At 40.8% G+C, this 16754-nt stretch overlaps 2 protein-coding genes across 2 annotated transcripts in view; one reads left to right on the top strand and one right to left on the bottom strand.

The window, feature by feature from the left end:
• Positions 1-960: 960 nt before the first annotated feature.
• LOC101857967 (mitotic-spindle organizing protein 2B) lies at positions 961-7002 on the top strand. The gene is made up of 2 exons (XM_005104238.3): positions 961-1291; positions 6194-7002. The coding sequence occupies exons 1-2, from the start codon at positions 1161-1163 to the stop codon at positions 6744-6746; spliced, it is 684 nt and encodes a 227-aa protein (XP_005104295.1). The 5' UTR covers positions 961-1160; the 3' UTR covers positions 6747-7002.
• Positions 7003-13134: 6132 nt separating this feature from the next.
• The window catches only part of LOC106012548 (protein BFR2-like), a 13310-nt gene continuing 9690 nt past the window's right edge, over positions 13135-16754 (bottom strand). Inside the window, exons 4-6 of the mRNA XM_035971282.1 lie at positions 16478-16720; positions 15808-15899; positions 13135-13472 (exon numbers count right to left, since the gene is read on the bottom strand). Coding sequence (XP_035827175.1) covers positions 13135-13472; positions 15808-15899; positions 16478-16720 — 673 coding nt within the window. The remainder of the gene's footprint in view (positions 13473-15807; positions 15900-16477; positions 16721-16754) is intronic.

The raw sequence follows: 16754 nt of genomic DNA, 5'->3' as shown, positions 1-16754 counted from the left end.
TGATGCCATATTGATTTATAGGTAAAGAGCGCGTTTCTTTTTTTAACCTGATGTTTCGATTGGACTTGAAAACAACAAAAGTATCATCCCTTGGATCAATGAATTGCCTGGGAATAATTAGTCCTCATTTATCGATCCTTTTCGAACATATCGATTCGATTCCGATACCAAAAAAGTATCGGTGTATCGATGCATCGAATCGATTCCCACTAAGCACTAGGGGCTAGTGATGGGCCGATACCACAATTTAGGTATCGATGTCGATACCTAGTACTTTTTCAAGGTATCGATACCGATACATCGATACCTAATGCTATTGGTAACATACGCCGGGGGTAATAAGTAAAGACAAAAATACAACTATACTTTTCCAAGTATTTAGGTAATCGTGTCTAGACAAGTTGTGACTATTTAGCTGAGACTCAAACAAAAATTATTTGTAAAAGAGAGAGAGAGAGAGAGAGAGAGAGAGAGAGAGAGAGAGAGAGAGAGAGAAATACCCAAATATGAGAATAAAAACAAAAATTAAGTGAAGTATTGGAAGAAAGTCAACTTTGCAGAAATTGTTAGTATTGGAAAATAAAAACACAAGAGTTCTAAAAAGGCAATTCAATTTACCAGATTTTTTAGCAACTTTAAATTAAACCAATGAGGATAAATCAGGGTTGTCAGTGAGGATTTTGCAAAATCACTTATAGATACATTTCATGAAAAACTTCTCTCTTTTGGTTAAAAAATCACTAAATTCAATTAAAACGCTTACCCCCCCCCCCCTCCTAGGAAAACTTATCAGTTTTGATAAACAAAAAATTCTCAAGGCCCAAGTCACTTGCTTTGGCAGCCCAGGGATAAATAACACATAGGTATCGATGTTTAGAGCAGGTATCGGTACCGATACCAATACCTATAGGTATCTAAGTATCGAGTACCTGGTATCGATACCTGCCAATCACTACTAGGGGCCTAGTCTTGACCAGGAAAATTAATGTTTGAATACACTGTGTTTGATTATTGATTACAGGCCGTCTAGAAACTAGAAACTTAGTTTTTTGTAGTTAGATTCTAGATCTAGATCTAGATCAAGATCTAGCTAGTAGATCTATTCTAGATCTACATCTAGGCCTAACTTAGCAAGTTATAACAAAGCCAAGCCTAGCAGGATGTCGACTGAAAGGCAAACAGAAGTAATACGTGCCCAGCTGATCAGTAAAGCAGTACTTCGCCCGGATGAAGCAGAATTCTACGAGCTCACACAGTTGGCTGGTGTCACTGTTGATCCAAAGATTTTCAAGTTAGTTTGATTTTGACTCCTTGATTTTTGTGATTGTTCTGTTGATCACACTAGATCTAGAATTCTAGATCTAGATTCTAGATCTAGACTCTAGATATCTAAATTAGATATTAATATTAGATATTCTAGCTTTTATTTTTACGAAGGCCGGCTCCGAACGGTTTGCGTTCTGGAGATTTGTCGAATGGAGTGGCCCGTGCGTGGCGTGTGTGTGTGAGTGTGTGTGTGTGTGTGTGTATGTGTGTGTCTGTATGTGTAAGGTGTGAATGGGTTGGGGGAGGGGGGGGGGGCATCATGGGCATGAAGACCTTAAATTTTTTTGGCAGGCGCTGAATAGCTCCCGTGCTATTTGAATTTGAAACGCCACGTTCTGAATAGGCTACTTCCGTTCTTTTGTGCCTAGCGCTAGTTTCACATTGTTTATTGCGGAGCAACAGAGCAACAAAGTGTTGCTCGGTCATCGGTAGGTCGACGCGCGGAGTTGTCATTGAAAACGGCGGAAATTTGAAAGAAATTGATTCAGAATTCAAAAATAAAAGGAGCTCTGGAATGAGAAAATTATATAATTGTATCATTCATTCTTGTGAGCTCTTCAGTTTCAAATCTAATTTTAATTTTCATATTTTTGCACTTTTGAAAATATACCTGAATGTTCCTTGATGTGAGTAAAGGAATAAAGATGGAAGTGAGTTATATACAATTGTTAAAATGTGCATCGGAATCTTAAGCTAAACATTTCTTAAGGACTGTTTGACTGGGAGGCTAGCCATACTTAATGATGGCGAGACTCTAGGCAGAGAAAAAGCGGGAAATACTGATTTGTAAATAAAATTTTAGTTTATTTTATAATGCCTAAAGTATAGTATTTGTATTTGAGACAAAACCAAAAAGTGCCTATTATTATTAATATAGTGACATGCATGTACAGTCGAACCTGCAATGACGGCCACCTGTATAAATCAAATGTTCTCTTTCCATCTCCCCCTTGCATTTTTTCTATATATAATTTAACTGTGTAAAACGGTCACCTGTCCAATGGGACGTCATATTCCATTCACCTGTTGTTGTTCTTAGTCCCTCCAATGAAAGTTTACCCAAGTTGACCAATGGGTAATATTGTACTAACAATCAATTTTTAACTGCTGGTAAGGGAAGCTTGTGATCCGTCATAACAAGCCCTGCCCACAACTCATGTCCTAATCGTATACATGTGAGGTGACTGATCACTATTTGTTTATTTAATCTTTAACAAAGTAACAATGGACGTTGACATGAACTTGCGACAGAAGCGTTGCTCATTCTCCAAGTGGTGGCGACCCATGTGTTTGTTTTACCATGGCACTCGGTCTTCATCATCTTACATTTACATATATTTCATTTATTTTACCCTTGCACAATGCAAAATCAGCAACAAAAAAAAAAAGATAATCGAAAAAACAAACCAACAAAAAAACAACAAAACCTTCTTACACCCCACCCCCCTCCTCTTTTTCAAACGAAAGCAAAACCCTTCTGAATGAAGGTCGGTGGCCTAGTGGTTAGGCTACCGGACTCGTAATCATATGGTTGCAGATTCGGGGGTTGGAGCCGCGGGCCCGACGTTGTGTCCTTGGGAAAGGCACTTCACACTAATTTTTTCCCTCTTCACCCAGGTGTAAATGGGTACCCAGCTATAGACAGTGAAAGATCTTGTCAGTTTGTTAGTGTTTGAGCCCTTAACCTTCTGCTTGCACTGTATGCTTCCTGGAAAGCTGAGAATGTTTCTGAGTGTTCTTTGGTCTGCTGGGGTAATAATATACAGTGGAAACCTGATATAACAGGGATGGTGGGAGTAGACAAAAAGTCCTGTTATATCCGATCCCTGTTAAATCCGATATGCAAGGAAAGTGAGCATTTGTGGACTAATCTAGTTGTACTTATTCATCCGTAGTTTCCCTAGCCACAAGTACCCACGAACAGGGGTTTTGGCACCGACTTTCTCCTTGCATCCTTAAAACCACATCAGAAGAGCTTGGTCCAGAGCATCTGCATCGGGTAGTCTCATCTTCTTTCGACCCAGAGCAAACTTTTCATTTGAGTATGCTGCCACTATCTTCTCTCTAACCTTGATAATGGTGGGAATTGGGAATCGACCCTTGTGGAATGTCGAACTGACGACAAATTATCTCTGCCAGTAGAGCTTGTTTTTTGTCAACAGTCTGGATTATTTCGTAATTTTTGTCAATTGAAAGGCATTTTCTCTTGCGCTTGACATCGTTAGTGACCATAATGAAAGAAGTAGGCTTAGATCTAGGCCGACCGGTCGTCCTCTCTCTCTCTCTCTCTCTCTCTCTCTCTCTCTCTCTCTCTCTCTCTCTCTTACTTTTTGCACATTGTTAACGAGCCTTTGTCCCTGCTATAACCGGTTGGGCTCCGATGAGGCCCTGTTATTGCCGATAACTTTTAATAGAGACAAAGAGTTGGAAAAAACGGGGATTTTAAGCGTCCCTGTTATTACCGGATCCCTGTTATTTCCGGGCCTGTTATATATGGTTTCCACTGTAGTGTAAAGCGCATAGAGCTTGCTTTCGAGTGGGGACATGCGCTATACAAATGCTATTTATTATTATTATTAATGAGCCTTGTACATTCAACCGAAACTTGCGCCCAGGAAACCCCTGTCTCTACTACGAAGAGAAAATTTTATTTACACAAAATTAAAAATAGGACACTGGTGAGGCTACAGCTCTTGAAATAGCCCTAAATATAATATAGATATATCAATCAAGTCTACTTTCCTAATCCTTTCAGACTCTCTCTCTTGTCTGAAATCTTTAGAGCGCTCTGACACCCCCGACAACAGAATTTTAAAACTTATAAAATTAAACTGCACTTTTTTTACATCAATCTGGAAAAACTGTGACAATAGCTTGGCTTCCAAGCCATGTAGACATTGATGGCAACGAAACCGCTGACCAATTTTCCAAAGAATTTGTAAAACTACCTGAAAACAAAAATAGTAAAATCCCTTTCTCTGACTTGAAACCGAAAGTAAAAGAACACATCACATCTTCTTCCTGGTCCCAAATTTTGAACCAACAAATACACAACAAACTACATTACATCCAACCGAAACTTGCGCCCAGGAAACCCCTGTCTCTCCTACGAAGAGAAAATGTTATTTTTACACAAGATTAAAAATAGGTGGCGTGCAACACATATTTTGCAGTTCTGCACATCCTGACGGAATGTGTCGACTTTAATGATATACGTACAAAATATTTTAAATGTAAAGATGTCAAAACTCTTTTTGACATTATTAACCTGAGAAAAATTTTAAGTTTTATTAAGGACTGTTTAATAGGATATAAAATATATAGGTACTGTTGTCTGTGTATATATACATACCCTGAAATTTATATTGTATGAATACAAATGTTTTTAAGTCTTTACCATATTTACTAAAATTTTCATAAATATTTGTCCATCCTTTTAGCATTATGATGATAATATGAGCGTGTGCAGTTGCGAGCACCGAAAAACTCTCGCTAAACCTGACATGATCCTAGATTTGTTGCAGTGAAACCTATTGGTATTTAAATGACCAAAATTGAGTCGATAGTGCTGTGAAACACCTACTCAATCGATCAATCAATTTATTTCCGGGGTGCCTTGATAGTCGAAGCAGACTTGGTGTTGTTGAAGCTAGAGAGGTGAGCAGAGTAACTAAAATTAAAACGACATTCTATTGCATTTTATGATGTTAGCTTGATAAAAACGAAATAGTAGAAAGACGTAGTTCTTGTAAATCAGCTGCAATTTTCTAGCTTCCGGTGTCTGTATCCTCAATTGTTCGAATACGCATCACGGACAATGCATCACGCCCACATGGATACACTTTAGTTGAATTTCCATTTAAACATTCTTTACGCCTTGCATACACATGGAAACGGAGCTTCGGTGCACTTCCTCTTCAACACACTAGCCTACTCACATTCTGCAAATTTAGGTCTTGGTCTTTGTGAAGTTATAGTAGTACAGAGTGGACCATAGCATAGCAAAAGATGTAGGAAGCTTCTGGGTTGAAGAAAAACAGCTAATCATAGCAGAAGTGATGAAAAATCAATGTAAGAAAACTCAATTCTGTGATAATAAATGCCTATAAACCTGTGGCATAGGGGACATGATTCATGTAAAATTTTGGGCCAACTTTTCGACTATGTTATCTCCCATGATAAAGCCCGAAAGCATACACAGCAAAAAGTTTTCCACATGTCACCAGGTTCGCTATGTGCGTGTTGTACTATTAAGTCAAACCTCATCATACCCCCCCTCCCCTGGCCGTAAGTGAAGTCTCTTGGTTGTGGAAAAGGTCATTGTCACCGTTTGATATTTGTAGCATTCTCACAATGGGTACTTTGGTGTAATGTTTCAGGATGGTATAGGTCGTTGTAGGTTGTGCAACAGACAAGTTTCTGTATCAAAGTCATTTAGAGTGGCGTCAGTGTCCCAGTGGTTAGGCTACCGGACTCGTAACCGTGAGGTTGTGGGTTCGGGGGTTCGAGCCGCTGGCCCAACGTTTTGTCCTTGGGAAAGGCACTTTACACGAATTTTCCTCACTTCACTCAGGTGGGAATGGGTACCTGGCCATAGACAGCAAAAGATCTTGTCAATGTGTTAGTGTTTTAGCACCTATAAATGGCTGCTTGCGCTGTATGCTTCCCAGGAAGTAGAGGTTTTTTCAGAATGCTTTAAGGTCTGCTGGGGTAATAGTATAGATTGTGTAGCGCTCAGAGCTTGCTGTTGAGCGGGGATTTGAGCTATACAAATGCCATCTATTATTATTATTATTAGGGTTTGATTAATTTAGTACAATTTATTAAGAACGTTTTTCTCGCATTATGCCAATTATTTCTGTTTCAGGATCCTTTTGGACCTTCTGAAGATGAATGTCCCACCAGCCGCTATTGTTCAGACTCTGCGATCGATGTGCAGCCCACATTCAGATTTCTCAGATCACCTGGAGGACCACTACCACCCCTACCCATCATCATCTTTTCCCGGAGGCAGTGGAGAGCCCCATGGGAGCATTACATCACACAGTGACACATCAGGGCTCAGGAGGCATGGGGGTATGTCTACAGATCATTACAGAAACTCTCGATCTATCTCGGGCGAGCGCCGTGCTGCAGAGAGGTCTGCAGCAGAGCTAGTGGGGTCGTCTGGTGGTCACTCATCAGGAGTAGCCTCGTCTCGTGAGAACACTCGCACACAAACAGAACCAAGTACAACATCTCGGCCACGTTATGCCTCGGACTCACAAAGACAGAGGCCGCAGGACAAACGAGCCACCAGTGCCTCATCATTATCATATGCCGACAGTTTTGTCACCTCTAGGCCCAGAAAATCTTCAGCGGAGGTCTCAACTCTGAAAGACTCTGATAGACTTACCAAGAAAAGAAACTCTTACCGGTAGTCTGATGGAAAAGAATTGTGAATGTGCTGTTTCATCCATGACTCTCAAGACAAGGAAGTTTACAGAGTTATGTATAGATAAAAATGTTTCTTACCTTGTTTTAGTTATTCACATTTAACCCTTTACCCCCACGAGACGCTGGTTGGCTACCGTGTGAATATAGTGACAAAAATGTTGTAGCAATGATCTCCTTTTTGACACGGGCTCTTGTTTAAGTTATAATTTCTTTTCAGAATGGTTTGTGTGGCTTTGAGATTTAAAAAAAATCAGTTTATTTACAACAATTGGAGTAAACTTTTTAGTAAAATTTCAAGTAGACCTAACATGAGGGTGTTTTACACGTACACCGTGATAACTCGGGTGATGAATGTGCTAGATCTAATGTTTTCAGTTCCGACCAATTACGTTTTTGGTGAACATGCGATCATCGCGTTCAATTTTCTCAATATGCTGAAAAGTTCAAAATGGTTGGGGTATTTTTGCTGAGATACAGGTATAGTAGTAATTCACCCTATCTGCGCCCTGGTACGTGGGGACAAAGGTTGTGCGCTACATTATATATATATATATATATATATATATATATATATATATATATATATATATATATATATATATAATGTGGAAAGTGTGAAAAATAACTTTTAATGAGAATCTCATTCTCCTTTTCATGTGAAAATTGTTCTCATTGTCATTATTGATGGAAAATGTTTATACCCACTTGGGTGTTTACATTTGCCTGCTTTGAGGCCAGTTAATGTTCTCCAAGTACAGCTCTTGCATAACCCTGTGAGCATCAGCCGAACAAACTGTTGTAACAAATTTCAACAGGACAAATTGTGTCACAACGCAGTAGAATCAGGCTCTCGTCAATTTATGGGCATGTAGAGTTATTGATATCTGAGGTAAAATTAATGAGAAAATGACCGCCAAAATGTAGCTATTTCCTTAGCTTGAGAAACTGTGGAAATTGAAAATTTTACATTTTTTGTGCCGTTATTAATCAAAGTTTTCCAGTGAAATCCACACAGAAATGTGTTCTTTTATGGGCGAAAAAACAAATAATCCATAAAAATTCACCAAGCTTGAGAAAAATGCCAGTTTCTTCATTTTGATTATTTTAACGAGCGCCTTATTTCACCACGCTGCCTCACAATTCTATTGTATTTTGTAACAAAGATGGTTCTCTTGTAAAATTTTGAGCCAATTGTCCAACAATGTTTATCTCCCTTGAAAGTGTACAAAATCCTCAGTTTGTGTATCGTTTGTTTCTTTTATCGTAAAGGGCTGGTCTTGTCAGCACACATTTAATAAGATTTGTATCATCCATGTTGCACTGATTTGAAAAGATATGAAGTTCCATTTGTAGCCTATCGGAAGAGTAGACCAAGGCCGGCATGTTCAGTGACGACAGCTCACATCATACAGATGACACTCCTCTTTTCTGTTAGCACAGACCAAAAAATAGAAAATGTCTGGCATACTTAATGTAACCCAGACTGTGCAGAAGCCGGAAAAGGTCCGATCGTAGTGGTCTGGCTTCCGTGGACCAATCTAATAGTAAAATACAGTGTTGAACACATCCGCACTTTCTCTGTATGGTCTGCGCTGGGACTGTGGACATGGTCTCTTACTCGCTCCCACCCTCTGCCATTCAACCTCTCTCTCCCAATTAACATTCGTCACCAAATCATCAACTGCACCCACTCCATATATTTGTTGTATTCACACAACATACACTCTACATTCTCACCACAAAAAGTCAAACTAATTCTGACCGTGTGTCCATTGTTGAACATGAAAACTTGTTCAGCGCCTTCATAATTAACCCTATCCGTACACCCTGGGGTCATTTTGTACCCCTGGGGGTTGTATTCTTCACATTTTAAAATACTTCTAGTACGAAGATCTCTTTGAAGCTTTCAGTTTTTCTCAAAAAATCATTTTGACAGACTGCTATGCAAAGCGTGCGAATAGGATTAACGAGTAAATTTCCTCTTTGGAAAGTGGTGGCACAGAGTTCTCCACGTCATATGGATACGATAGTAAAACACGATTTACACATAGGATTAAACATAGAGCAAAGGTTAAGACAAATTTCATAAAAACCGTTGCTGTCTTTTTGAAAGATAAAAGGTCTCTTTTAAAAACCGGTTGCTTGTGAAATATAAGAGACCCATACTCTGAAGTAAAATTTTTATGTTAAGTTTGACAGAGCTGCTGACAACTTTCGAGGACCCGTGCTTTGTTCCACCTTGATGGGGTGTAAACAGATTGATCTCGGAGAAAATCTACAGCAGCTCTTTCATATTTAAATTTTGTACGTTTGTACAAAGTAGTAATGTATGGAGTCTGCAATGTTTTGTTTTTTTCAGCAAGGTTTGACCTATCCTTCCCTTCTCTTCTCTTAAAAAAAATTTTGAAACCTATTTAAATCTAGCTCTGGGGTTTGACACTTTGAAGGACTGGAATATAATAACCTTTGTGTAAAAGTTTTTCAGGATTTTTAAAAACAAAGAGTTAACTAGTCCCTTCAGTGATGGCATCAATTTGTCCCCAAAATGTTTCTTTAATCTTGATACTGTTGATGTACTCACATCACTTAAGAGGCAAATATGTAAGAAAAGTGAGAAAAATGGGAGGGGGGGGGGGCAAAAAGTCCCCAAAAAGATGTAAGACTATATATTTGAACAGCCCCTTATGCCAAACGTAGGCCTGACTGCAGTTCCCCTCCCGCCGTTTCTTCTGTTGGCACACTGTTTCTGTTGTGCCTGTCAAATTGTCACGTGCCACTCCTCTCTCTTAATTGTATCGATGTCGTCAAAATGTGCGCCACTCTGATAGTTCGTGGCTTTGATAGTTTTTTCTAGAAAGTGCGCGGCTCTCATGTTCTCCCCTTTGAACATGCAAACCCATTTCCGCACCATGCTTTCGCCCATTGCATTTTCGCCATACACTTCAGAAATCTGCCCATGAATGTCGCTAGGCTTCGTGTTCTTTGCAGTCAGAAAATGAATAACTGAATGAATTGCCCTGTCAGCATAATTTTCAATCTTGGAAGACATGTTGAAGCTTCAAAAGGGTGTAGGATGTTTGATACATAATGTGGCTGTACTGTGTAAACTGGCAGGGAAAAAAACTGGGTGAAATGTTTTAAAAGCGTTGTAGATTGTTGTTTACAACAGCAAGATGGAAGCTGAGGGCTCTTTCCACTTCAGTATTGAATACATCAACTCATTGTGGTGCAAAATAGGGAATATCCTGATCCAGTTCAGAGAGACGTGAAAACGGTACCTACTTTCTGGACGTCCCTCGTATTTAACTGGGCTCACTTTATTAAGAGTACCATGTATTTTGAAAGAGAAAATAACTGTGAACCCAAAAATATGTAAATTTCCTGTCTCTCATCCACACTATTTGGGAGAAAAAAAAGGCATTAATTTGAGACGACATTGACAGTAAACCCTGTTCTTGTCCACTTTAAAAGTGTGCAAACTTTCATTGTTGATTGTTGATTTGCTTAATGAAATTACATGAATTATATTGATGTTTAGGAAATTCATCAGGGGAATCAAACCCTGCAACTTCAATGTATATGATTTCAATTGTTGGTTTATTTATATATGTTCTTTATGATAATAATGTTAAACTTACAATGAAAATAAACATTGTTGAAAATATATATTGCTTGTTGTGAAATAATTTATATGGAGACTTTTTTGTTGTTGTTTTTGGTTCTTTTTTTTATGCTACTAAAGTTGTGTGCAAATGGGAAGTTTTTAAAATGTTTTCTATGTACGTACATAATGGCCTAAAGTTCTTATGTCTGTGAATGCCGTTTTGCAATAAGACTTGAGTTTGATACCCTGTGGGGAAGGTTTTTTTTTTTTAATGGCTTGTCTTCGTCTTTCTGTTAGTGTTGGGATGCTGCATTTTAATGGAGTTTCTCTTATAATCACAGTGCCCCATTCAGCCTGGGCTATTGAACATGAAGCTGTGTATCTCTTAAATCATATCCATTGTGTTGATGGAGGCCTAAAATATGAATTTATAATCATTATCGTAGCTGAACCTGATAGCCTGGCAGTGGCATGAAGCTGCTCATACTCATATTCCTATTTGTGGGTGGTTGGCAGGGGCTATGGTGTGATTTCTTTTTTCTTTTTTACCTAGCTATCAAACATTTATCATCAGCCTCATCTCTCCTCCTTTTCTTTGTTAGGCTTTGTTTGTTACTCCTTAGCACTATAGTGACTCCTCAAATCTTTGGAAATTATATGACCAAAGTGCTGCAAAACTCTTATTCATCTTATAAAGATTCTATCTGTGACCGACAGGGATAGGTTTCTGTCACTAGTGAAATGAAAAAAAAATCGAAATAATATGTGTCGCGTTGTGGTGGAATCGGGCGCTCTTCAATTTTTGGGCATAAGGGGTTATTGGTATCATCTTAAAGCCTGTTTATTTGTCTTCCTTTTAGTGAAAAAAAATATCCATCTATGTTGAATAGAAGCCGAAATATTATGAAGGAGGTCAGGATTGCCTGGTTTCAGAAGTGAAATTAGCGAGAAAATGGGCGCCAAAGTTTGGAAAATTCCTTTACTTCAAGAGTCCTTGGAAACTGAAAATTGACATCTGTTGTGCCTTTAATCAAAATCAATGTTTTTCAGAAAACTCCACACAGAAATGTGTTTTTAAATGGATAGAAAATGTGTTGAGCCAAATGAAGAAAATTTGACAAAAATTGCCCAACAGTCAGGAAAATGCCAATTTCTTTGATTTCACTCTTGTGACGAGTGCCTGATTTCACCATGATGCCTCACCACATAGTTCATCGCTCAACATACATTATGTGCATACTTTTAATGCAATAAATGGAACAATTTAATACTAAACCTAAGGCAACTGGCGCAGCAATTCGCTATGTTTGGTATTGCAACAATTTTTGACTCGTAACTGTTCTAAGAAGATAAAGAACATTGTATTGTTATGTGTGCACATTATGCTGCAGTGGGTGTCGCATTCAACGAGGTTGCCGGGACCGGCTTGTTGTCCTCGTTGGATTCAACCTCTCGTTGAACGCGACTAAGGCTAAAGAAAGGAGACAAGTTATTATTATTATTATTATTATTATTATTATTATTATTATTATTATTATTATTATTATAATAATATTATACGATGTACCAGTACCTGTGATTAAAACAGTTGTTCCCCCGATGACAAAAATCTCGAACAGCATCGCATCAGTGTGCGCGTGTTTAAGCTGTGTTCTGACCGTCATTTCTGCATTAATTTTTTTTTTCCGGAACACTTCTCGTGTGGAAACATACCCTCTCACATCCAGGTCTAGATCTACATCATCATAAAGTAAAGGCGGGACCTTGGATTTTCTGATCAGGGGAAGAAAAGAAAGTTGAAAAAAAAAATGAAGGTCTCGATCAAGACCTACCCATCCAGAGTTTATCCAGTTTCACACAGCCTGCATTGCGTTCCCACCCACCCCTTCCCGACCCTACCGAAGGCTAACCGTTGTCCATCCTCTTGGCTTTGGGGCCCCTATTACGAGGCACACTGGATCTAGCAATACAATGAGTTAGGAATCGAGGATGGGCCTTGTGCTGCGCGTGAGATGGAGAGAAAGGAGAAACATTCTTCGCTTTTGGGGCAGCTAATTGCTTTTATTTGGTTGTCGCGACCTCGTTGAAAGCGACTTCGGTCTGTTTGCAACCTCGTTGGAGCCGACGTACATTTACAAAGAGATATAGAGGCAAAAATCGGGGATTAAGGATTGTCTCGTTGGAGCCGACTTCTCGTTGAATGCGACACCCACTGTACTGCACTCTGACGTGGATTCCTTTCATGCTTATCTGATAGACAATGTCCAAATTTGAAGCAGGGCAAATTAGTCTCTTCTCTTGGGGAAACAGGAGTGGGCAGGTTGTGGGCGCTCTAGTGAGGTTATCTCCTGCTTTTCTATTAATTCTTGATATAAATAGACCCACTGCTCCGCCAGCAGGATGCGCAACCCCTTCAATAGTGAAATGTCACCCATGAACACCTATGCTGAGGTGCGCAGGGGCGACATTTACTTAAAAAAGACGATAGAAGACAGACGATACACCTTTAACTTAAAGGTGTATCGTCTGTCTTCTATCGTCTTTTTTCCTTCTTCTTTCATCCTTCCCCGAGCTGACCGGGGAATAGAATAAAAATAGTTGGCTGTCCCATCAACAGGGTGTGTGACACCCCTCCCCCTCCCCCGCCCGCTGATAGTATGCCACTCGTAGGTCCCTAGCTTTCTACCGTGGGGTGGCATCTTTTGTCCGCACTTGCTATGTCTTCTATCCATCTATCTTTCTTTCCGATATGTCGACCGAAGGTCTGGTCAAGCAAGAAATGGACCCTGAATCCCCGCAGCGCGAGGCACCCTGTTGACCGTGGGGTGCGACCCGTATGACTTGGGGAAGGGGATCCTGGTGGCTGAAGTGTGGCTTCCCAAACCAAGACGCCACTTTTGCCCAGGATTCGGTCTAGACGGGCGGGTGTAGTGGCCTTCTGCACACAATCGGTTATTGAACCGTTTTTTTTGTTGTTGGCCAATCTTGGTTGGAAGGCGAGATTTCTTGCCGTCCGACTGGGAGTATACCTCCAGGGTAGTCCTGACACCAGCTAAGGACTTCCGAGCGGTATCCCCTTGTTGGACACGGTGGCGGGTGGGGAGCCCTAGAGATGAACAAAGACGAAATCACATAGACCTAAAACACATTAATTTCTTCCACCCCAATTCCCAACAAGTCCCAAACAGGAAAAGCAGGTGCCACTCCTGGCCTGGGGGAAACGAAAGAAGAGCCTTTCGGGCGACGATGCTGACTGTCAGCATCTGGGACATGGTATGCCAAAGAGAATGTCCTTGGGGTGGTCACCATTTCTGGTGATCTCCCCAAAAGATGAAAAGCAAGACCTAGCAACACTAAGCGTCTTCTAAATTCACAAAACACTAAAAACATTCAGAATTCTGACTCCAAAGAACTTAAAAAAAACTAGGATCCACGGACCTCCTGATACAGGTCAGTTCCAGCACAGAGTCAGGTAAACTGTTGGCCTGCACCTCGTTTGGTGGAATCCTTGTGTGTGTTCAACCTCACTGAAGTCTGAACACATCCAAGGGTGTCACCAAAAGCGGAGAGCTCATTGGCTGTACAGAAGAAGAGATGGTCCAGGAGGTCAATGGAATTGTCCATGCTCGTTGTATCAGAGTGCAGAGAGATGGTTTTTATTTAACATTAGAAGTACGACCATACATTCCGAAACCGATGCGCTGTTTCAACTGTCAGCGCTTCGGACACACACAGCTGCCTTGTTGTTGTGGTGCAGCGCGTTCTCGCTGCGGCAAGGAAGGACACTCTGGGGAGACCTACTCTGCAGATCCCTGGTGTCCATCGCCCTTGATCCAACAAAGCCCCTCCACTCACTCCCCACACTCGCCCCCCCCCTCCCTGTCCCCGTAGAATGATGCAAATTTAGATGGCGAAATTATGCAAAAAAGCAAAATTATGCAAAAATTATGCAAGTTACCGTAACACCATTCGTGACATGTTTTGCAGTTTTTCAACAAGAATTTCCATGATTTTCATGATTTTCATGTTTTATGTACAGAAAAATTGAAAACAGAACATATCAGTATCAGTAATTTGTCGTGTATTTGGAAAGAAAACAATACACATCAGTCAAAAAAAAAAAAAAAAAAAAAAAAAAAAAAAATCTCTGTAACTTTCAGCTGTAGATCTAGATCTATATCTCTGTATAGATCTATAGAGGAAAGAAAAATGTAAAAAAAAGAAAAAAAAGAAAAGGACATCTGGACCTCTGATGCTGGCACATTACTAAAACTAGGGACACATGTCAAACATGAAACATCAGCAGACATGAGAACAACTTCTGATGGATTGAAAAATTGAACATGCTCAAGGAACAAAATCCCAACCAATAACCAAGATCTTCTAACAAGGGACATTACCAACTTGTCACTTAAATGAGATTTATTATGGTGACTACTTCCCTTTAGTCACATGGGCGAGGCGTTAATTAATTGTTTTGTGGAAAAAAAAAAAGGTGAAAAAACGCGGGGAATCCAAAATTATGCAAGTGTTGCAGAATTACGCCAAAAAAAAAAAAAACACAGAAAAAAACCGCTGCCGCGGCGGGCGCACAATCGCATAATCCTACGTGGACAGCCCTCCTCTACCCGCTTCAGGGACTCCGGTCCTCCTCCCCCTCAACACTCCCCTTAAAAAAAAAAAAGCTGCGGTCCACCGTGACCGCAGCCTAACAAAACAGATACAATGGTCACCAAAAATAAAAAAGAAATGTATTGAACCAGTGCCCTCAAAAAAAAAAAAATGACTGTTCTTCAGTGGAACATTCACGGTTCCGGTTTGCGTGCAAACCAGGCAGAACTCTCCCATTTTTTGACGCCACACGCCACACACCCCAAATGTTATCTGTCTACAAGAAACTAAATTGCCAACACCCACATTCACATTGAAAAACTATCAAACTTACTACCAAACATACACCCATAACCAAATCGCCTCTGGGGGCAACTCCATTTTAATAAATAACCAAATACTACACAGACAAATACAACTAAACACAACACTTCAGGTAGTTGCGGTCAGGGTCACCCTACACCGTCCTATAACTATCTGTTCAATATACATCCCTCCAAATTATCCTCTATCTTTAAGAGATTACCCCTATTTCCAGCCAGTCCCTGCAGGGCAAAAGAAAAAGAATGAGAGAGGACGACAATGTCAGTATCTGGGACCTGCCTAGATGAACATCGCTAGGATGGTCAGCTTATTTGGTAATCTCCTCAGCCGATGAGTCACACAAGAAAAAAACTTCTTTAAGCGTCTTTGCCATTGACAAAGCTTTCAGAGCCTGTGGCATCCCCAGACCCAAGAAAGTCTCCCCCCCCCCCCCCCTGGGGTCTGGCGACCTCTTGGTGGATGTTGGTTGCTAACGTGGCCGATTTCGTACAGTTACGGAAATATACGTCCTTTGGCGGCATCCCTGTAAGTGTTGAGCCTCACAGGAGTCTCAATACTTCCATGGGTGTTGTAAAAAGCCGTGAAATGGACGGCTGTACTGAGGAAAAAAAGGTGCGAGAAGTAGAAGGCGTCACCCACACTCGTCGTGTCATGGTGCTGCGAGATGGGAAAGAGATCCGCAGAAACTTTTGGATACCGTCTTTCGACTGTCCAAGACTTCCTACCAAACTGATTGGAACTAGAGGTAAAACCCTACTTTCCAAACCCGATACGTTGTTTTAATTACCTGCGCTTTGGACACACTAAATTAATTAAAATGCCGGCGAAATGCTGTTTTCCCTCGCTGTGGTCAGGAGGGTCACACCGAGGAATCCTGCACGTCAGTTCCTCGGTGCCCAAATTGCCAACATGGAGGACACCCGGCATATTCAAAGGACTGTCCCAAGTATTCACAAGAAAAGGCCATCCTGACCCACCGAGCGAAGTTCGGAGGCACCTTTGCCCAGGCTAAGGCAGCCGTCTTCCCGATGGGATTAAAGTCAACACAGATGACGTACGCAGACGCTGTCAAGGCTGGCCCCAAAACAGCTGACAATGAAAAAACCCCAAAATTCCAAAACGTCAAAACACCAAGTGTGTTCAACAGAAATCTAAATAAAAAAGCGCCACGACTACCAGGAGGAGGACATGGAGCTCTCACTCCACTCATTCCCTCCAAAATGTCTCTCATCTTCATCTTCACCCCCAGCACCCTCACCATCTCCTCCTTCATCCTCACAATCATCCTTACCCTCACCACCATCCTCATCCTCACCTCCATCATCCTCACCCCCATCCTCATCCTCACCACGCTCATCTTCATCCCCACCGCCAACTACATCTTCATCTTCACCAACCTCATCACTTTCACCCCATCCCCTTCATCCAATAAAGCCCCTCCACCCACTCCCCG

This window comes from Aplysia californica, unplaced genomic scaffold (genome assembly GCF_000002075.1).
Source record: "Aplysia californica isolate F4 #8 unplaced genomic scaffold, AplCal3.0 scaffold00411, whole genome shotgun sequence".
In the NCBI taxonomy this organism is placed as follows: Eukaryota; Metazoa; Mollusca; class Gastropoda; order Aplysiida; family Aplysiidae; genus Aplysia; species Aplysia californica.
The sequence above is the reverse complement of the archived record's forward strand: the minus strand, read 5'-3'. Positions and strand labels throughout refer to the sequence as shown.

Bases quoted from the DNA above. Each gene is read 5' to 3' on its own strand.
- LOC101857967 (XM_005104238.3), top strand. From the start codon at position 1,161: ATGTCGACTGAAAGGCAAACAGAAGTAATACGTGCCCAGCTGATCAGT. The intron at 1,292-6,193 runs GTTAGTTTGATT...TTTCTGTTTCAG, and splicing joins GTTGATCCAAAGATTTTCAA to GATCCTTTTGGACCTTCTGA.